General features: G+C 37.2%; 3 protein-coding genes across 3 annotated transcripts; 1 reads left to right on the top strand and 2 right to left on the bottom strand.

Moving 5' to 3' along the window:
• Positions 1-3,123: 3,123 nt before the first annotated feature.
• On the top strand, positions 3,124-5,720 carry LOC140986488 (uncharacterized). Its single transcript, XM_073454757.1, has one exon. The coding sequence runs from the start codon at positions 4,042-4,044 to the stop codon at positions 5,518-5,520; it is 1,479 nt and encodes a 492-aa protein (XP_073310858.1). The 5' UTR covers positions 3,124-4,041; the 3' UTR covers positions 5,521-5,720.
• Positions 5,721-8,824: 3,104 nt separating this feature from the next.
• On the bottom strand, positions 8,825-12,139 carry LOC140986480 (heat shock cognate 70 kDa protein 2-like). The gene is made up of 2 exons (XM_073454747.1): positions 11,809-12,139; positions 8,825-10,820 (listed from the first exon to the last, which is right to left on the bottom strand). Exons 1-2 carry the CDS (start codon positions 12,020-12,022, stop codon positions 9,088-9,090), a joined length of 1,947 nt encoding a protein of 648 aa, XP_073310848.1. The 5' UTR covers positions 12,023-12,139; the 3' UTR covers positions 8,825-9,087.
• LOC140972667 (heat shock cognate 70 kDa protein 2-like) lies at positions 12,024-14,689 on the bottom strand. The gene is made up of 3 exons (XM_073435045.1): positions 14,362-14,689; positions 13,196-13,373; positions 12,024-12,045 (listed from the first exon to the last, which is right to left on the bottom strand). The coding sequence occupies exons 1-3, from the start codon at positions 14,573-14,575 to the stop codon at positions 12,024-12,026; spliced, it is 414 nt and encodes a 137-aa protein (XP_073291146.1). The 5' UTR covers positions 14,576-14,689.
• Positions 14,690-21,727: the final 7,038 nt, after the last annotated feature.

The following is a 21,727-nucleotide window of genomic DNA, read 5'->3' as shown; positions in this document are numbered from 1 at the left end:
AAACCCAATTAAAGGATGATGACATTATTTGTGAGTATTTTTTTATAAAATTAAAATATAAAATTTTCCTCCAAAATTCTATATTGGTATACTATCGTTAAAATTGTAAAATATGTATAAAATTATATAACCAATTTTAAGGTGTTGAATGAATAAAAGTGAGTACCGGATACATGAATATGAACCATTCAATCTTACATCTGAAATTCTTGATTGTCTATCATAAAAAAATAATGGATGGTGAGAGCTCCTAATATATTTATGAGAGTAAATCTCTTGTAAGATGGTATTACGATTTTTTATTCGTTACACGAGTTTAGCAGTAATATTTTTAATAGGTGACCCAAATAGAATATTTGTCTCACAAAATTGACTCTTGAGACCGTCTCTTCTCACATAAATTTTTATGATTTTATGAATGATCTCACTCTTTATCTTAATGATCCAGTTGTTATCATTTTACCATATTACTTAGAGTGAAATTTATCCCACGTAAAAGAAAAAACCCAAAACCATGGATCACTTCATTATTGTTGGAAGGATTTGAAAATCCCTTCTATCAAAATGTTAGGATCCTCGTAACCGTGTGATCTTTGAGTAGGTCTCTTGTGAGATGGTCTCACGAATCTTTATCTGTGAGACAGATCAACCCTACCGATATTCACAATAAAAAATAATAGTATTAGCATAAAAAGTAATATTTTTTTATGTATGACACAAATAAGAGATATGTCTCACAAAATACGACCCGTGAGACCGTCTCACACAAGTTTTTGATGTGGTCTTTTCTCCATTTTTAAATGATTTAAATATTATAATTAATGTTATTCGATTAATAATTCACTGTTATGCTTTCTTTTTTGTTGGTGGACCAGGTTCCATGAATTTCTAAGTAATACCATCAAACGATGCTCGTCATGTCATCAATCATCCGCTGGATCGGACAAGTTTAAAATTCACAATAAATCCACTACGGATTTCATCGTCAAGGGTGTGTTTGGAATTTAAAAAATATAGGGAGAATAATATATTTATCTTATAACTTTCACGTTTTTTTTAGCTTTTAAACATGTTATTATTCCATTCATAGTCTTAATACATTAACTTGTATTTTTCTCAATTTTAGTCTTTTTCTACCCGAATATTGATATAGCGCCGCGAATTGCTAATATAACACTGAAAAATGTTACGTAATGTCTGATATTGCTAACATGTTTGATGTCATATCAATACTCCAGTTTCTTTATTTGTATAATTGTAATATTTGCGTGTAAGTACGAGATTTTTCTCTCTTTATGTGAGTTCGAATTCATATCTCTCATTTACGTAAGAAGTGGTGGCGACATTGCCAATTATTTAGTGTCATGTAACAACACATCAATCGAGTCAATTTAAGCTTCTGAGATCTCTTGAATAATCTTTATAACAATTAAATTGACCTTCTTGTCTTCTAATAATCAACTCGCCAACTCATATAAGTACCCGACCTTTACTAAACTCCAAGCCTACGATTCTCCTTCATAGGACTAAATAAGTTATCACATTAGTGAAAGGCCCATACCAAAATTTCACTGCTAGTTTTATATTGTACACTGTCATATGTATCTACTCATCAAAAATTTTAATTTAATATTAATTGAAAAAATTTTTGATTTAAGACAAGTAAAATTTTAAATTACTCCACCATCAAACTTGCCACAAAACTAGCAATAAGACAGTCTCATTGGTTAATTCGGTCTGACGAATTTCCAACTCGATCCATAAAAATATTATTTTGTATGTTAAAAATATCCTACTGATATGAATATGTGAGACAAGATCGACTCGTCTTGTCTCACAGATATAGATATGTGATATCGTTTATTATCGAGAAGATTAAAGAAAAAAAACACATTCTCTATAATTTCAAGCCCCAACTAAAAATGAATAATTTTATAAACTTAAAATAAAAAATATATAGATTTCAAATCAGGAAAAGAATTTCTTATCATAATTCATGTGTTTCTAATTTATCTTAAAGATCATTATACTAGTTTTAATGTAGTAGAACAGTCCAAAATATCAAAATAAACGTCATGACTTTGAATTGAATAATGAAATTCGAACATTAATGGACTATTAGTCTTAACGAATTTGAAAATCTTGAATATCATTTCGTTGAAACTTAATCCTTGATTCCATGCCAATTAATAAAATTTACACTTCCGAACAAAATTTATTTTAAGATCATGCTATGAGTTCGATAACTATGTTAAGACTTTTAAAAAAAATACTACGTGTTTTTTTTTTTTTTGAATGATAGTGTACCCACACACGTATTGGTTACTTGTATATTTTTTTTGATTAATTTGATTCATATTCAAATTAGTATGATGTAGTAACTATAAAATTTATTAAGAGATCGTACCATAAAGGTGGATGTTTACTGGTGTGGTTTCTAGTTTTGACACGTCCTCTATTAATTGATAGCACCGAAAGTCCAAAGGTTGCCATGTGAAAGGTCTCGAGCGCATGGGGAAGGTCTCTTCAATGAAAAAAAATTGTAAACGGTGGCATAACCTAGGTAGGTGATTTTTGGCTTGATCGGTCCGACATTCGACGCACTCAAGTCGCACTATTAACTCTTACACGTAAGTCAAGTCTTTTCTAGATCAAATCGAGACCATGATTTGGGCCTCTTGCGTCGGCATGCGCAAAAGAAAACTTTTTGACCAATCATTCTCACACTTCTGTGAAGTGCAACACAATATAAACTCACATATACCACTTTATTTTCCTTATGTGGGACAAACCCACCATTCTAAATTTTTATTCACATATATGGAAAGCACATTAACACACTTAATTTTGTGATACGAATATTCTATTTGAGTACCATAAAAAAATATTTTTCGTGCCAAAAATATTATTTTTTATTATAAATATTGAACATATCTCACGAATAAAGATGCTTGAAATCATTCATGTGTGGGTTTATTTCAGTCCTTTATTCACGTTATCATATATTTTTTATTATTATTCCCTAAATTGTAAAATAATATAAAACTTTTAATTTCATAAAATAAGTTGTTATGGTTAATTTTAAGTAGAAAATTGATCCACGACAACTAAATGAAATTGTACGAAATTCAAGCGACCGAGTATTACAGCATCAACGGAAGAATTATGCTTTTTTTTCCACTGAATCGTTCAGTCGTGAATCACACCTATATATCGGAGACCCATTCTTGCTTACCAGTTTGCTATGTTTCCAAAACACATCAACCTACAGCATTTTGCCTTTAGGATATCTGCCTCACTCTCTTTCCACGTCTCTGTCGACAAAAATTCTTCAAGGGGTTTCTAAAAAAATCGAGTCTTTTTGCGGTGTTGAAGGGGTGATCTATATTAGCTTTAGTGTGAAATCGATTCGAAGATGAGGATCTTGAGCACCGTTAATTCTTCCCTGTGCCCGAGTGTGCGTGGGTTCTTGGTTGTGGAGGCTTATCCCAAAAGGTGTTCGTCCAAGATCCCCTCTGATTTGGTCCTCTTCTTGGGGCTCGGCTTCATTGATTGGTAATTTTTATAACAGTTTGTAAGTATATAGGATCGGCATTAAGTATTTTATGCTTAAGTTTTTGATAGAGTAAGGAGGAGGAGGAGGAGGAATAGATTGTGTATCTTTTCTTTCTGGAATTTTCACGGGTGGACTAATGTGACGATTTGTTTGATGAAATGTCTTCCACCTTTCTGTGGAGGGTTCGAAAAGATTATTGGCTTAGGGCTGGATGTGGTCTTTATCTAGGTTTTCTTGTTTTTCTTAGTTTATTTTGAAGCCTAAAAAGATCTAAGTTTTGTTGGTTTTTCGTGGGTTTTTGTTTAGTTCTTGCTCTTGGATTATTATAGTGTTCTGTTTCTGTAATTTGAGGATGAATAAAATCAGGATCTTGATATCGATGGGAGTTTGTAGCTGGAATTGAAATGGTTGAGGTGTTTATGAAGATTTGATTTCTGTTCAAATCGTTGTTATTGGGGTAACATATAAATCCCCCTAAATAAAGGATGCCCTCTGAGAAAAGAATAGTTTGTGAGATAGGTGACACTCTTTTGACAGCTTTGTCGATGGAGAATCATCACCCTTCAACCCTCTTGTCCATGGATTCAAGTGCCTCATCCTCACACGAAGATCTAGATCTCGAGATGAATCGCCAAGTTGCTTTAACCTTTCCACCTGATATAAATTTACCCTTTTCAGCTGAGATAAGCCCTGAACATTGTGATATTCTTGATGTTGGACTTGGAACTCAAGTTTACGAGAATGATAGTGTTCCCAAAGTTCTTGGCAAGAAATATGCAAAAAGGGTTGATAGCATCTGGGGTGCTTGGTTCTTCTTTAGCTTTTACTTTAAACCAGTACTAATCGATAAATCGAAGGCAAAAATAAAAACTGATGGTAATGGAGTTTCTGGCTTCAATAAATCTGATATCCAGCTCGATATATTCATGGTTCAACATGATATGGAGAATATGTACATGTGGGTTTTCAAGGAACGACCTGAGAATGCTCTAGGGAAGATGCAGCTCCGGAGTTATATGAATGGGCACTCTCGCCAAGGAGAGCGTCTCTTTCCATTCAGTGTTGACAGAGGGTTTGTGCGGTCTCACAAAATGCAACGTAAGCATTACAGGGGGCTTTCTAATCCTCAGTGTATCCATGGCATTGAGGTTGTTCCGTCCCCAAATCTTTCGAGTCTTGATGAAGACGATCGGAAAAGATGGACGGAACTGACTGGAAGGAATTTCAACTTAACAATCCCACCTGAAGCTAGTGATTATAGCACGTGGAGAAATCTCCCAAATACTGAGCTCGATACACATTCTCACTCAAAGAAGTTGCTTAATGGATCTTTGCTAAATTTGTCCACTCTGCCTTCCAACCACAACAACACGGACGTGATGGATCTGTCACCCGTTAGCAACAAAAGGAAGAAAGATTTCTTCTCTAATGGGAACAATGACAATTGCTATTTACCGGTGAATGCTCTTGGTCAAGGTCCTCATTTAGAGGTTAACCAAAATGAACCACGGTGGCTAAACGAATTTAGTGGTGTTTTGAGAGGCGTATATGGTCCTGTTACGGCTGCGAAAACAATTTACGAGGACGAAGAAGGTTATTTGATTGTAATAAGCTTGCCATTTGTAGACCTTCAAAGGGTGAAAGTTTCTTGGAGGAACACTCTCACTCACGGGATTATCAAGATATCTTGTATAAGTACATCTCTCACACCATTTATCAAGAGACAAAACCGGACTTTCAAGCTTACAGATATATCACCAGACCATTGCCCTCAAGGAGAATTTGTTCGAGAAATTCCACTCTCAACCCGAATCCCTGAAGACGCCAATATAGAAGCATACTATGATGGACCAGGCACAGTTCTCGAAATATTGGTACCAAAACCGCAAGAGGGATCAGAAGAACATGAAGTTCGTGTATGTGTTCGTCCTCATCACGGGGTTAACGGTCTTATGTTGAACTAAAGGTCTCTCCCTTCTGAAGTTCAAGATCTATAGCGTTTCATTGTTCACTAGTTTCGTGTCTTGATATGTTGTGACGAATGAAACAAGATATGTATTAGATGTTCAAGTAATGAATGTTGTGTTGATTATATGTAATTGATTTTGCTATTGAAGTTATGAATTATTTATCAATCAAATCATCTTTCCCGATTGACCTTTAATTTATTTCACACATCCTTGTGTCACTTGATGTTATTGGATCACCTAAATTCCACAAAATCAACTCTTTCATTTCAAATTGATAATTTGGCATGGGATGATACTTTGGATCTTTTATTTTAATAATTTACTATCATATTTTATTTATTTTTAATAACTGGCGTATGGGGCCAATTGTTTACATCTGGTGCTGAATTATACGTTAATTATATTTTTAATCGTGAAGATGACAATTATGCAATTAAAAATAAATAAGTAGGTGGATACCGAGGAAGTCAGAACTAGGGAAAGTAATCACTCACCCTTCGGCAGCCACGTCCACCGAGAAAGGATGGATCATAAAATTAAAAATATTTATCCAATTCTTGATGATAAAATTGTCGTGGACGAGAAAATTCTATTATTCGAAAATAATTATATTTTATTCCCACCAATTTTTTATTCTCCAAAATAAAATCAAATATTGTCACCGTATTTTTATTTTCATCTTCATCTTACTATAATAATTATAATGTTTTCACATTTTCAATTGTCTCGTGACTCCGAATTATTATTTGCGGAACCATCAACTAAAATATACAAAATATATATATTAAACTTTTATAAATTCAATGAATAAAAATTGTCTCCTCGAAAATAAATTCTCCTTCAGAATATTTTTTACGATATAAATTCTTTTTTAAAATAGAAAATCGTATTTATGAAATTTCTTCTCGTTTGGTGATGAGTAAAGAAAATATACTTTTCATACAAACCCCAAAAATATTTAATAATATTTTGAATTTTTTAAGCTGTAATAAGATAGAATACATCAAACGTAAAGAAAAGTCTTGACGAATTATATTCTTGAAAAAATTATTTTATGGTTGCTATAAAATAGAAAATGGTAAGTATAATAATCAAGATATTAATAAAACTAAGTATATGTCAAAAATATAAAGAATTTTGTGGAATTAAAAAGATAACTTATATCCAATTTAAATAATTTACTATCAATGATTGTTTTACTTTTGATTTCATAATCATGTACACGTTGAAACATATTATTGAATCAAAATAAAAATAGTATATATTTTTTTCTTTGTCAAAAAATTTGAAAACATATAATAAATTCACAAAATAAAATCCCAAAAATTAAAAATATTCTTCTAATTTTCTTTTGTTTTATTCTAATAATTAGCTCATATGATGATTTACAAAACCCTAAAATTGCATTGTTCTATTTCACTAATGTGAAAACTTTAAGTTAAACAAAAACCTCCAAATTGTAAGAGCTTAACAAAAAAGTTCACGTAGACATCTTATCGGACACTTTTCAATCATTCATCACATAACAAATGTTCACACCAAAATTAAACTTCTTTCAAACCAATCGATTTAACCACATTCAAGATAAAGAAAGCTATAAAATCAAATATCATCTATCAAGAGCCAATTCAAAATTGCAAAAAAACATATTATTAAAAGCAAGCACGGAAATAAAATATCACCAAGCAAGGAGGAAAGACAGCTTGAAAATTGGAAAATAACTAAAAATACTAACATATTTGCTATTAAATTAAAAGTTGATAATTCTTATATGGATTTATTTATGTTGAATTAAGCTACTTAAACATTTTGACCAAAAATCTTGTCCACCTTTACCCATACTTGTCATCTGCCCTGTATGTACATCAAGGTTTGAGAATTTGATATAAAAAATGGAACGGGTTTGTTCGTATAGTCGAGGGAGACATTGGCATTTGTTTCTTCTGCGTGAATGGGGTCTACTTATCACGGACCATATTTTTAGGCCAATGTTTCCACGACACTTGGTTAAAAGAATGAAATTAGTTGAAGCAACCGTAAATATAGGTTGGGAATCAAATTTGTACTAGCCTTCGAATTTAATAAAATAATTGTGGAGGCTGACTCAAATTTTGTTGTTCTTTTCTGGGATTACTTCATTCAATGCTACGTGATTTGACACTGTAATGCTTAGGGGCATCACAATGAGTTGACGACGAATAAAACACCCATGTATGCCAAATAGTTTAACATGGAACTTAGTATCATGGTCACACAGTCTATAGCTTTAGAGCGTGAACGAGTGGTATCAGATAATCATCCATATAAACCATACAAACATAGATAGCTTAAATCATGTACATATAGAGGAGCTATTTATAGAGTTCGAGATGCGTTATTGAATATATTGAATAAGTTATATGATTCAAGAAGAATGAGGATCAATGAGATTTATCAAGAAAGATCTTTTGTTCAATATCTTCACTGGTGTTTTGAATCACAATTATGTGAAATTAGATTAGTTCTTATGGTAAATAGATTATGAATATGGTGTAGTTATTAGAAGATATCATTTTTGTCGTCTTCAGAAAAGCACCCGCACTAAAAGAGATGTAATAAAAGATATTTTTTGAGAAATATTGGTGTCAATATCAAGAATTTCGCCCAAAGAAATTACTCAAAAAGCAACTTCTAGCTTCGCATTTTATCTAATCTTTGGAAAATTTAACTCGATAAATTTTGGTTTTCTGTATTTCAAATTGCATTTTAACATCGACTTGTGTAAATGTCCAAGTAAAACGTTTTTGGTGCCATATGGGAGTATAATATATATCAATATATCGATTCACTATCCCTTGTCCAAAACAAGTTTTCGTTTTTTTCTACACTTTTGTGCACATCGATTCGGGCACTGTCGTAACTTGGGATGTAACAACTTTATATATTATTACACCGGCTGAGCGTTTTCTAACCTCAGCGCTTGACAGCTTTCCTTTGTCACATCTTTTACCATGGATGCACATCGAGATCTGGTTCCCGTCCTCGTGCTCCCGAGGTATGAAGCCTACATTTTGCTTTGGGTAAGCTATTCCTGTGTTTTAAATCTTTTGTATCTGCTGACTTGGTTTGAGTAATTGAAATCATTTCATTTTCAAAACAAAATATATGTAGATAATTCTTGTACACACTATCTTCGTCAAATTTTATAAAAAGATCTGCATTATTAATATCAAGTACTCAAATTATCTCGAACTTGAACTCGAAAAGAAAATTTCTAATTTGCATCATGTTTATCTAGCTGAAAATTTTGAAATACTCGTGAAGATCCAAGATTGTTAACGACAATTTCAAAAGTACTAAGAAACATTAAAATACGGTTTTATCAGAAGAGCACCATGGGTAAGATGCTCTCCCTCAAAGCATAAAGACTAAAAGAAAAGAGAAAACATTAGTCCACCAAAACTCACACGACAATTCGGCCAAAAGTTTTAACAATAATAAAAATGTTTAGTTTGATCATCTCGATCTTAGGACTCCGAGCTCTCATACATAATGAGAGATGAGCATCAGTAAGAACTAAATTTAGTCAACCTCCTCGATCTTAGGACCTGGACCGCTGCTGCCCGAAGGTGCGGGGCCATCATCATCATCCATAGGCGCCTCTCCACCTGCACCTTGATACATCTTGGCAATTATAGGGTTGCAGATGCTCTCCAGCTCCTTCATCTTGTCCTCGAACTCATCTGCTTCAGCAAGTTGGTTGTTTTCCAACCATTGAATTGATGAATCAATCGCATCCTCAATTTTCTTCTTATCAGCAGCAGGGAGCTTAGAGGCGATTTTCTCATCCTTAATGGTGTTCCTCATGTTGTATGAATAGTTCTCGAGTGCATTCTTTGCTTCTACCTTCTTTTTGTGTTCCTCATCTTCAGACTTGTACTTCTCGGCTTCTTGAACCATCTTTTCAATTTCTTCCTTGGAAAGTCTACCCTTGTCGTTGGTAATGGTAATCTTATTCTTTTGACCTGTTGTTTTGTCCTCAGCTGATACATTCAAGATCCCATTGGCGTCAATATCGAAGCACACGGTGATCTGTGGAACTCCTCTGGGTGCGGGGGGGATGCCGGAAAGCTCAAATTTACCAAGTAAATTATTATCCCTCGTCCTTGTTCTCTCTCCTTCAAAAACTTGAATCAGAACTCCAGGCTGGTTGTCTGAGTACGTGGAAAAGACCTGTTCCTTCTTGGTGGGTATGGTGGTATTCCTTGGGATCAACACAGTCATGACACCTCCAGCAGTTTCCAGGCCAAGGGAGAGAGGGGTGACATCGAGAAGAAGAAGATCCTGCACCTTCTCGTTACCCTCGCCACTCAAGATGGCAGCTTGAACAGCAGCACCATAGGCAACAGCCTCGTCAGGATTGATACTCTTGCAAAGTTCTTTGCCGTTGAAGAAGTCTTGCAGCAGCTGCTGGACTTTAGGGATCCTAGTAGACCCACCAACAAGGACAACATCATGAACAGTGCTCTTGTCCATCTTGGCATCCCTCAGACACTTTTCAACCGGTTCCATACATTTCCGGAATAAATCCATGTTGAGCTCCTCAAATCTGGCTCGGGTAATGGTCGTGTAGAAGTCAATACCTTCATAGAGAGAATCTATCTCAATTGTGGTTTGTGCAGTGGATGAAAGAGTTCGCTTCGCTCTCTCACAGGCAGTTCTCAATCTTCTCAATGCTCGTGGGTTACCACTGATGTCTTTCTTGTTCTTCCTCTTGAATTCCTGGACAAAGTGATTCACCATTCTGTTATCAAAATCTTCACCTCCAAGGTGAGTGTCACCAGCAGTAGCTTTCACCTCAAATATGCCCTCCTCAATGGTAAGAAGAGAAACATCAAAAGTTCCACCACCAAGATCAAAAATCAAGACATTCTTCTCGCCAACACTGGTAGCCTTTTTGTCAAGACCATATGCAATAGCTGCAGCTGTGGGTTCATTGATGATGCGTAGAACATTGATACCAGCAATCACACCGGCATCTTTAGTTGCCTGACGCTGAGAGTCATTGAAGTATGCTGGAACAGTAACCACAGCGTTCTTAACAGTGGAACCAAGGAATGCCTCAGCAATTTCCCTCATCTTAATCAAAACCATGGAAGAGATCTCCTCAGCAGCAAATTGTTTCTCTTCACCCTTATAATTGACAACGATCATGGGCTTGTCGCCCGGTCCAGCAATAACCTTGAAGGGCCACAACTTCATGTCACCTTGCACAGAAGTGTCAGAAAATCTCCTGCCAATCAACCTCTTTGCATCTGCCAAAAAGAGAAGCAAAAGCATTTCTTTCATCAAAATTAAAATTAATTCCATATTAATCAACTGAGAATAGAATATCAAGTAGACACAACCCGGAACAAAAAGACCTATCACAAGACCCCATCTAAACAAGCATAAAAGAAGGGATTCTTCTAAACTGACGGGCATACGGCATTCTTCTAAAGCTGACGGGAATACGGCAGCGACATTAACATAGAAAATACAATCAGCAGCAAATTGGAATAAAACAGAGAAGGCCAAAAAGTTGAGGCAACAAACAACATAACCTGTCCTAAGAAGGTGGGAAACAAAAACATAAAATGGAAATGGTTGATGAGTCTAATGTTATACAAACAACCACTTACAAGTTAAAACCTAAATTTTATTATGCAACTATTGTCATCATCTGCACACAGCGCATTCAACCATATCCTCCGGCCATGGCTCCTAACATGAAGGTTCAAACTCAAGCGATCTAAACTAAATAAAGTACTTTGTATCCATTTAATTTATAAGCATAATCATAAACTAATCGGGCAAGATCAACACATTGATACATACAAGAGTACATTAACAAGAGTACATTAAACCTAGAACACTACGGATCTAGTTTCAGCAAGGTTAAATTAGCACATTAAGGTTGGTTCTAGATCATCATAAACCACTGGAAGAACTTACTCAAAATATAACCTAAAACAAATCCTGAAGGATATCTTATTTATTAGAATTCAGCAACGAAACTTTACGTCAAAAAAAACAACAATCAACATAAATTAGACAAAGAGCCAACAGAAAAGAACTAGTTTTAATTACAAATCTAAACTAAGAGAACAAATACGGCTCGCGTAGCAAGAGACTTAACACATCCAACAAAGTAACACCAATATCGACAATCAACCACATGAGAAATCAAATCTACAAAATTATCCATTGAAACAAAAAACATTTTAAATGAAAAAAATCGCCAGCTTCAAAAACAAATCTTACCGAAAACAGTATTAATCGGATTCATCGCGACCTGATTCTTGGCAGCATCACCGATGAGCCTCTCGGTGTCGGTGAAACCAACATAAGATGGCGTCGTCCGGTTTCCCTGATCGTTCGCGATTATTTCAACACGATCGTGTTGCCAAACGCCGACGCATGAATACGTCGTTCCGAGATCGATTCCGATCGCCGGACCCTCTCCTTTCCCTGCCATTTCAGCCTGTCGCTGTTCTAGATCTAAATTCACCAAAACAAGATTCGCAAACTTAGAAAAACAAGCCCCAAATCGCCGTTTGTAAGAGCTAGGGTTACTTCAATGAAAAATGTCAGCGGCGTGTGAGCATATTTATAGGGGATGCAAAGTCATTGATTTTCGCGTTCCAGAATGTTCGATAAACCAATGAATCATTCGTAGCCGTTAGATGATTTCGGAAAAGTATTTAATGGTGGAAGATTAGTTACGTGGTTTGGTTGTGTGTGTGATGCTACAATATTTTTATCACCACAATACAGATTGGTTTGCTCATCATATATTATTGTTATTCTTATACTATTAATAAAAAAAATATATTTAGAACAAATGTTATATTAGTTATATACAAATATTTTTATTACCACAATACAGATTGACTTGGTTGTGTAGGTAATAATAACAAAAAAAACTCAAATTCATAAAATTCAAATATCGTTTATGATTTGAGTCGTCATTTCGTGATAATTACGTGGTTTCATATATTTTTTTTATTAAAATCATGAATTACAAAAGTTTGTATTGTTTAAACAATATTAATATTTATATATATAATTAGAATATTTTATCAATGTTCTTTAAGTGAATTCAAAGATTTTTTTTTTGTTATTTCAACCCGTATTTAAAGCGCGGTGATGGAAATAATGATCAAGTCAACCTCATTTCTAGATTGTTTGAAGTGATAAAATAGGACTAGAATGAAGATTTAATGTCAGCGAAATTGAGATAAGAATTTTCAGATCAATTAAATAGAACCGAATATGACCCTCCATAAATAATTAATAACCACGAGGATTAAGTGAATAATCCCCAATTAGAAAAACCTTCTCACCACATTGCCGTCCTTTAGGGGTGTCAATCGGGGTTGGGTGGGTCGGATTTCGGGTCAACTCGCGAAATTGTTTATTTTTTTCCCCAACCCGAACACGAATCCGTCTAACCCGCCTAACCCGAATTTTTTTTATTTTTTAAAAAAAATTAATGAAAAAAATTCGAAAAAATAAAAAATAATAGTAATATTTTAATTTAAACACATAATAACAAAATTTTCGATTTAAATTTTAAAGTTTAAATGTAGAAAATTAAAAGTATATTTACTAAATCAAATAAACAATTGTTAAAAAAATTAAAAAATACNTCTTAATCAAAACCATGGAAGAGATCTCCTCAGCAGCAAATTGTTTCTCTTCACCCTTATAATTGACAACGATCATGGGCTTGTCGCCCGGTCCAGCAATAACCTTGAAGGGCCACAACTTCATGTCACCTTGCACAGAAGTGTCAGAAAATCTCCTGCCAATCAACCTCTTTGCATCTGCCAAAAAGAGAAGCAAAAGCATTTCTTTCATCAAAATTAAAATTAATTCCATATTAATCAACTGAGAATAGAATATCAAGTAGACACAACCCGGAACAAAAAGACCTATCACAAGACCCCATCTAAACAAGCATAAAAGAAGGGATTCTTCTAAACTGACGGGCATACGGCATTCTTCTAAAGCTGACGGGAATACGGCAGCGACATTAACATAGAAAATACAATCAGCAGCAAATTGGAATAAAACAGAGAAGGCCAAAAAGTTGAGGCAACAAACAACATAACCTGTCCTAAGAAGGTGGGAAACAAAAACATAAAATGGAAATGGTTGATGAGTCTAATGTTATACAAACAACCACTTACAAGTTAAAACCTAAATTTTATTATGCAACTATTGTCATCATCTGCACACAGCGCATTCAACCATATCCTCCGGCCATGGCTCCTAACATGAAGGTTCAAACTCAAGCGATCTAAACTAAATAAAGTACTTTGTATCCATTTAATTTATAAGCATAATCATAAACTAATCGGGCAAGATCAACACATTGATACATACAAGAGTACATTAACAAGAGTACATTAAACCTAGAACACTACGGATCTAGTTTCAGCAAGGTTAAATTAGCACATTAAGGTTGGTTCTAGATCATCATAAACCACTGGAAGAACTTACTCAAAATATAACCTAAAACAAATCCTGAAGGATATCTTATTTATTAGAATTCAGCAACGAAACTTTACGTCAAAAAAAACAACAATCAACATAAATTAGACAAAGAGCCAACAGAAAAGAACTAGTTTTAATTACAAATCTAAACTAAGAGAACAAATACGGCTCGCGTAGCAAGAGACTTAACACATCCAACAAAGTAACACCAATATCGACAATCAACCACATGAGAAATCAAATCTACAAAATTATCCATTGAAACAAAAAACATTTTAAATGAAAAAAATCGCCAGCTTCAAAAACAAATCTTACCGAAAACAGTATTAATCGGATTCATCGCGACCTGATTCTTGGCAGCATCACCGATGAGCCTCTCGGTGTCGGTGAAACCAACATAAGATGGCGTCGTCCGGTTTCCCTGATCGTTCGCGATTATTTCAACACGATCGTGTTGCCAAACGCCGACGCATGAATACGTCGTTCCGAGATCGATTCCGATCGCCGGACCCTCTCCTTTCCCTGCCATTTCAGCCTGTCGCTGTTCTAGATCTAAATTCACCAAAACAAGATTCGCAAACTTAGAAAAACAAGCCCCAAATCGCCGTTTGTAAGAGCTAGGGTTACTTCAATGAAAAATGTCAGCGGCGTGTGAGCATATTTATAGGGGATGCAAAGTCATTGATTTTCGCGTTCCAGAATGTTCGATAAACCAATGAATCATTCGTAGCCGTTAGATGATTTCGGAAAAGTATTTAATGGTGGAAGATTAGTTACGTGGTTTGGTTGTGTGTGTGATGCTACAATATTTTTATCACCACAATACAGATTGGTTTGCTCATCATATATTATTGTTATTCTTATACTATTAATAAAAAAAATATATTTAGAACAAATGTTATATTAGTTATATACAAATATTTTTATTACCACAATACAGATTGACTTGGTTGTGTAGGTAATAATAACAAAAAAAACTCAAATTCATAAAATTCAAATATCGTTTATGATTTGAGTCGTCATTTCGTGATAATTACGTGGTTTCATATATTTTTTTTATTAAAATCATGAATTACAAAAGTTTGTATTGTTTAAACAATATTAATATTTATATATATAATTAGAATATTTTATCAATGTTCTTTAAGTGAATTCAAAGATTTTTTTTTTGTTATTTCAACCCGTATTTAAAGCGCGGTGATGGAAATAATGATCAAGTCAACCTCATTTCTAGATTGTTTGAAGTGATAAAATAGGACTAGAATGAAGATTTAATGTCAGCGAAATTGAGATAAGAATTTTCAGATCAATTAAATAGAACCGAATATGACCCTCCATAAATAATTAATAACCACGAGGATTAAGTGAATAATCCCCAATTAGAAAAACCTTCTCACCACATTGCCGTCCTTTAGGGGTGTCAATCGGGGTTGGGTGGGTCGGATTTCGGGTCAACTCGCGAAATTGTTTATTTTTTTCCCCAACCCGAACACGAATCCGTCTAACCCGCCTAACCCGAATTTTTTTTATTTTTTAAAAAAAATTAATGAAAAAAATTCGAAAAAATAAAAAATAATAGTAATATTTTAATTTAAACACATAATAACAAAATTTTCGATTTAAATTTTAAAGTTTAAATGTAGAAAATTAAAAGTATATTTACTAAATCAAATAAACAATTGTTAAAAAAATTAAAAAATACAAATAAATATTAAATGATGAAAATCTATCATATAAATATACAATAAATTTTGTTCAAACATACAATATATAAAAATATAGGTAATATTTTTTAAAAAAAGTTTTCGGGTTAACCCGCGACCAAACCCGAAACCCGTCTAACATGGCACTAACTTGAACCCACCTAACCCGAACCCGAAAAACCCCAACCCGAATCTGATTTTTTCGTGTTGAGTCGTGTCGAGTTGACGAGTCGTGTCGCATTTTGACACCCCTACAGTCCTATGTGATACGGTGACAGGGATGTTGAATTTTTGGAAAAATAGACATGAAAAGTAAGTCCAAAATATTGCATTTTTTGGGATTTCGACAAAATAAGACAAATAAATTTAAAAAAACAAAATAGGACAAATGGAGAAGCTGTTTGTGGAACGGTCCGGAAGTTCTATTTTTATTTTACATGCTTTTCAAATTTTGGTTTAGTTTGGGTGATGATACCCCCATAAGGATCCGAGTCGTTGCCATAAGGATCCGGGTCGATTGACGACCCGGACACTATCAAGAGCCCGAGCACTACATGTTTCCCAAGAATTCTTCGAACAGCCCGGTCTCCCGCGCAATCATCGCCCGAGCTCTCATATAAGTACCCGGGTAATCAATTGCCCGAGCCACCTCGAGAATTGAACCATACTCGAGTATGATTGATACAAGACGTCTAATCTGTCAGAACAACTTGGGTTTGGAGTGTCCTAGAAGTCATCAGAAGATAGGGTATGGGCAGCCGACCTACCATACTTAGTAGGTAGCACTGGAATCGAGGTACCTACCTCATCTTCTACTATAAATAGCAGGTATTAATGTCATTTACCGATTCTGAAATCTTTGAACTCTTAAGCATTATACATATTTTCTCCCAAATATTGCTTGTGTTCATCTTCAACCTGCTGACTTAAGCATCGGAGTGGCATGCCGGACACCCCTCCGGCGCCCATTCACGAGTTTCTTTCATTGTTTGCAGGTGCTATTGAAGCCATTACCTTCACTCAAATTCCCTAAAAACTATAAATTATTGATTTGACCCGTTGGAGCTCCTTACCCGGCTCATCCATTTTAACGAAGTCGCATCATTGGTGCCGTCTGTGGGAAACTTGAGATTAAGGCGTTGATATGGCTCGTACTCGAAGAACTACCCAAGATTATTCCCGGGCGCACGAGGATAATACGCGTGCTTCGGGGCAGGGTGGCGGTGTTCCTCCCACAGGACCCAATCTTATTACCATGACTCCGGAGGAGTTGGCTAGAATAATCTCCGAAACGGTGGGGAAAGCTGTGGCCAGGAAAGACACTTCTCATCAAGTTACCCCACCGGGAGGGGGGAAAGTTGATGAGCATGAGCAGGAGCAAGAGCAAGAGTGGAGGGAGGAGGAAGTGAGAGGAGAGGATGAGGAGGCTAGTGCTGGATCCAAATCACCTACCGTGGCTGAGGAGTTGTTGGAGTAAAGACAGAAAATGAAAGTTTTGGAAGGGCAGTTGGAGAGTCGTAGCATTTCTCGAGCTACTGCTAAGGGTTGCCCATTTACTGATATCATTGTCCGGGAACCTCTTCCCGGGAACTTCAAATCCGCCAAAGTAAAAGATTACGATGGCAATGCGGATCCTGAGGAGCACCTAGCCAGGTTTGAAAACATGGCCATGTTACACTGTTACACGGATCGAATCAAGTGTAAAGTGTTCCTCACCACTTTGGTGGATTCAGCTCAAGGGTGGTTTGAGGGACTGTCCCCTCAGAGTATTAATTCATTTAAAGACTTCCAGAAGGTGTTCCTACACCACTTCAGTAGCAGCAAGAAATACAAGAAGACCGCTTTTAGTCTTTTTGAAGTCAAACAGAACCTGGATGAAAGTTTGAGGGCTTATATTAAAAGATTTAATAGAGTGGCTTTGGATGTACCTACTTGCGCTACTGAAACAAAAACTACGGCATTCACCCAAGGCTTGAGGGAGGGTGAATTTTTCAAGTCGTTGACCAAAAAAGTGCCCGGGGATTTCGAAGACTTATTATCCCGGGCAGAAAAATACATCAACATGGAGGAAGCTCAGAAGCAGAAAAGGGAAGCTGTAAGAAAAGAAAGGGGGGACCGGGTAGCTAGGCCCGAGGAGAAAGGGCAGAGAAGGAATAATCCAGGACACTTCTCTCACCACGTGCCTCTTAAGATTACCCGGGACAGAGAGGTTCAGGAATGCAGTAGGGATCTGGCCGCGGACCATCAATTATCCCGACCTGAGAAAAGAGGATTTTGTACTCTCCATAAGGTGTGTTATCACAACACCGAAGATTGCAAAACATTGAGGGGAAACTATTCCTTCCATTCCGCCCCAGAGCAAAGTCAAGCCCATAAGAGGCCGAGATTGCCATGGACATCTTCACAGCCAAGGCCCAACGCTCGGGGAGGAAGTATGAGGAATGTACCGAGGGGAGAGCCCGTTAGGAGAAGAGAGCCCGATCTTGAGACGAAAAAGAAGTCACCCCCTGCTACAGGATTGATAAAAATGATATCAGGAGGCTCCACTGATGGAGACTCCAACCGGGCAAGGAAGTCGAGGAGTAGGAGGGAATGTATGGAGGTAGATGGAATGAGAAGGAGTGAAGCGGTCATCAGTTTTGGCCCAGAGGATTTGAAGGGAGTGAACTTACCCCACAATGATGCCCTAGTTATCCAAGCCCGAGTGGCCAATTATGACATTCTGAGAGTCTTTGTTGACTCGGGAAGCTCTGTGAATGTAATTTTTAAAGATGCTTTTGTGCAGATGGATTTGCAGGGCTACCATTTGGAAACCGTGGAAACTGCCCTCTTTGGTTTTGCTGGCCATGTGGTCTACCCGGAAGGGGAAATCGTCCTTCCATTAACCCTGGGTTCCCAGGATCTCAAGAAGACGGTGATGACTACTTTTACTGTGGTAGACTCCCCTTCATCGTATAATATAATTTTGGGGAGGCCCGCTATGAATGAATTAAAAGCCGTAGCATCTACCTATCACCAAAAGATTAAGTTCCCGGTTGGTAGTAGAGTGGGTGAAGTCTGGGGAGACCAACCTTCCTCCCGGAAATGTTATGTAGAAGCTGTCCGGGTAGATCAGAGCAAAGCAAAGAAGGCTGGGAAGAAGGCCCGAACTGATGAAGTATGTGGAGGAGCAGTTGAGAAGGGGGAAGTGCATTTTGTGGCAGAAGAGGAGCAGGAAGTTGTGGAGATTGGACCAGGACAGCAGATCCGGGTGGCCCGAGATCTTAACATATCCACCCGGGTCAGTCTACTTAACTGTTTAAAGGATAATATTCACGTTTTTGCATGGTCCCAGCAGGAATTGACGGGAATCTCTCCCTTGATATCTGAGCACCAACTAAATATCCTCCCGGGATCTCACCCGATAAAACAGAAAAAGAGACACTTTGGCCCCGAAAAGGACAAAGTTATTGATGAACAAGTAAAAGAGCTTTTGAAAGCCGGTCACATTCGGGAAATTCAATTCCCCACTTGGCTCTCGAATGTGGTATTAGTACCTAAATCAGCAGGGAAGTGGCGCATGTGTGTGGATTTTCGCGATCTCAATAAGGCGTGTCCCAAGGATCATTATCCTCTGCCCCGTATTGATCAATTGGTGGATTCCACATCGGGCTTCGAATTACTGAGTTTCATGGACGCATACCAGGGGTACCATCAAATCCCCCTGGCCAAGAGTGATCAAGATAAAGCTAGCTTCATCACCTCGGGAGGTACATTTTGTTATATTGTAATGCCTTTCGGGTTAAAGAATGCAGGAGCTACGTACCAGCGTTTGATGAACAAAGTCTTCGAGAAGCAACTGGGGCGAAACGTGGAAGTCTATGTGGATGATATCCTGGGGAAGACCCGGGAGGTGGCCAGCTTTATTGAGGATCTAGAAGAAACCTTTGCCACTCTCGTACATTACGGAATCAAGCTTAACCCGGCCAAGTGCATTTTTGGCGTAAAGAGTGGAAAATTCTTGGGATTCATAGTGACAGATCGGGGAATTGAGGTAAATCAGGAGAAAGTCAAATCCGTGCTGTGCATGCCATCTCCTCGATCTGTCAAAGACGTACAAAAGCTGACCGGGAGGATTGCTTCCCTCTCTCGATTTATTTCCCGATCAGCACACAGGAGTTATCCTTTCTTTCAGGTATTGAGGAAGGCACGACAATTCGGATGGGATGATAAATGTGAACAGGCCTTCCAGGACTTGAAGATCCATCTTGCAGAGCTCCCTGTGTTAGTGAAACCAGAGCCCGGGGAAAAATTATTTGTTTATCTATCCACCACAGAGTATGCTGTCGGCTCAGTTCTGATAAAAGAAGAAGGCTCCGATCAAAGGCCTGTTTATTATGTCAGCCATGCTCTGAGAGGACCCGAACTCCGGTACAGTGAAGTGGAATTGCTCTGGCCTTGATCATGACTGCCCGGAAGCTAAGGCCTTACTTCCTGTCACATCACATAATTGTCTTGACTAATAGTCCTATAGGCAGAATCATGACTCATTCGGAAGTATCAGGGCGAATGATCAAATGGGCAGTGGAGTTAGGAGAGTATGATATCGAATACAAACCCAGGGTGGCCATTAAAGCGCAAGCCCTATCAGACTTTTTGTCCGAGATGATACAACCTGCTGAAGATGAAGTATGGATGGTGTTTGTGGATGGGGCGTCTAGCCTTGCAGGGTGCGGAATAGGTGTTGTAGTAATATCTCCTCCAGGAGAAAAGATTAAGTTGGCTTTAAGGATTGATTCCCGGGTTACTAATAATGAAACCGAGTATGAAGCTGTCCTTGCAGGAATCCGAGCTGCTAAAGAGATTGGAGCTTCCCGTATTATTGTATATTCTGATTCACAATTAATCACTCAACAGATAAAGGGTGCTTATGAAGCTAAAGATGACAGGATGCTCAAATATTTACAGCTCATAAAAACCCAGGCAGCAATCTTTGTGGATTGGAGTATCGAACAAATACCCCGGGAGGAAAATGGAGAGGCAGACGCTCTAGCAAAAATGGCTGCCTCATTATCAGAAGTCAACACCCGGGAAATTTTGCATGTTTCCCGTTTGGTCCTGTCCACCGAGGAAGAAATACTACCAATACCCGAGGACTCCTGGATGACGCCATTGATTAAATTCATTACAACAAATGAATTACCTGAAGACAGGACTCGGGCTCAAAGAATCAAGAGACAAGCTCCCAGGTTCGTTCTTTTAAATAAAATCTTATACAAAAAATCATTCCAGGGACCTCTGCTAAAATGCTTATATGAAGGAGAAGTGGATTATGTCCTCCGAGAAATACATGAGGGATGTTGTGCTGAGCATCTCGGAGGGATGGCTTTGGCCCGGAAGACAATGCTTGCCGGATTCTGGTGGCCAACTCTTAGCCAGAATTCTACTCAAGTGGTCCAGGCTTGTAAGAGATGTCAACATCACTCAAACTTCCAGCACAGTCCGACCACTCCCATGAAGCCTATCTGGGCATCTTGCCCCTTTGATCAATGGGGCTTGGATATTGTTGGTCCTTTCCCAACTGTCAGGGCTCAAAAGAAGTTCTTACTGGTGGCTGTGGATTACTTTTCCAAATGGGTGGAAGCCGAGCCATTGGCTAGAATTAATGAGCAGGAAGTATTGAAATTTTTGTGGAAGAACATTGTGTGCCGGTTTGGATTGCCCAAAAGACTAATCTCAGATAACGGGAGACAATTTCAGGGCAAAGGAATTACATCTTGGTGTCATGAAATGAAAATCACTCAGTCTTTTACTTCTGTTGCCTACCCTCAAGCTAATGGTCAAACAGAAGTTATTAACAGAATTATTATACAAGCATTGAAGACCAGGCTACAAGGCAAGGGAAAAGATTGGGTGGAAGAATTACCCAGTGTTCTCTGGGCGTACAGAACTACTCCCCGAGCACCTACTCAAGAAACTCCTTTCAACCTGGTATATGG

The sequence above is a fragment of the Primulina huaijiensis genome, chromosome 1 (assembly GCF_012295235.1).
Source record: "Primulina huaijiensis isolate GDHJ02 chromosome 1, ASM1229523v2, whole genome shotgun sequence".
Lineage (NCBI taxonomy): Eukaryota > Viridiplantae > Streptophyta > Magnoliopsida > Lamiales > Gesneriaceae > Primulina > Primulina huaijiensis.
The sequence above is the reverse complement of the archived record's forward strand: the minus strand, read 5'-3'. Positions and strand labels throughout refer to the sequence as shown.

Coding starts and splice junctions, on each gene's coding strand:
- LOC140986488 (XM_073454757.1), top strand. CDS start 4,042: ATGCCCTCTGAGAAAAGAATAGTTTGTGAGATAGGTGACACTCTTTTG.
- LOC140986480 (XM_073454747.1), bottom strand. CDS start 12,022: ATGGCAGGGAAAGGAGAGGGTCCGGCGATCGGAATCGATCTCGGAACG. Junction 10,821..11,808: donor TCCGATTAATACTGTTTTCG/GTAAGATTTGTT, acceptor TCTTTTTGGCAG/ATGCAAAGAGGTTGATTGGC.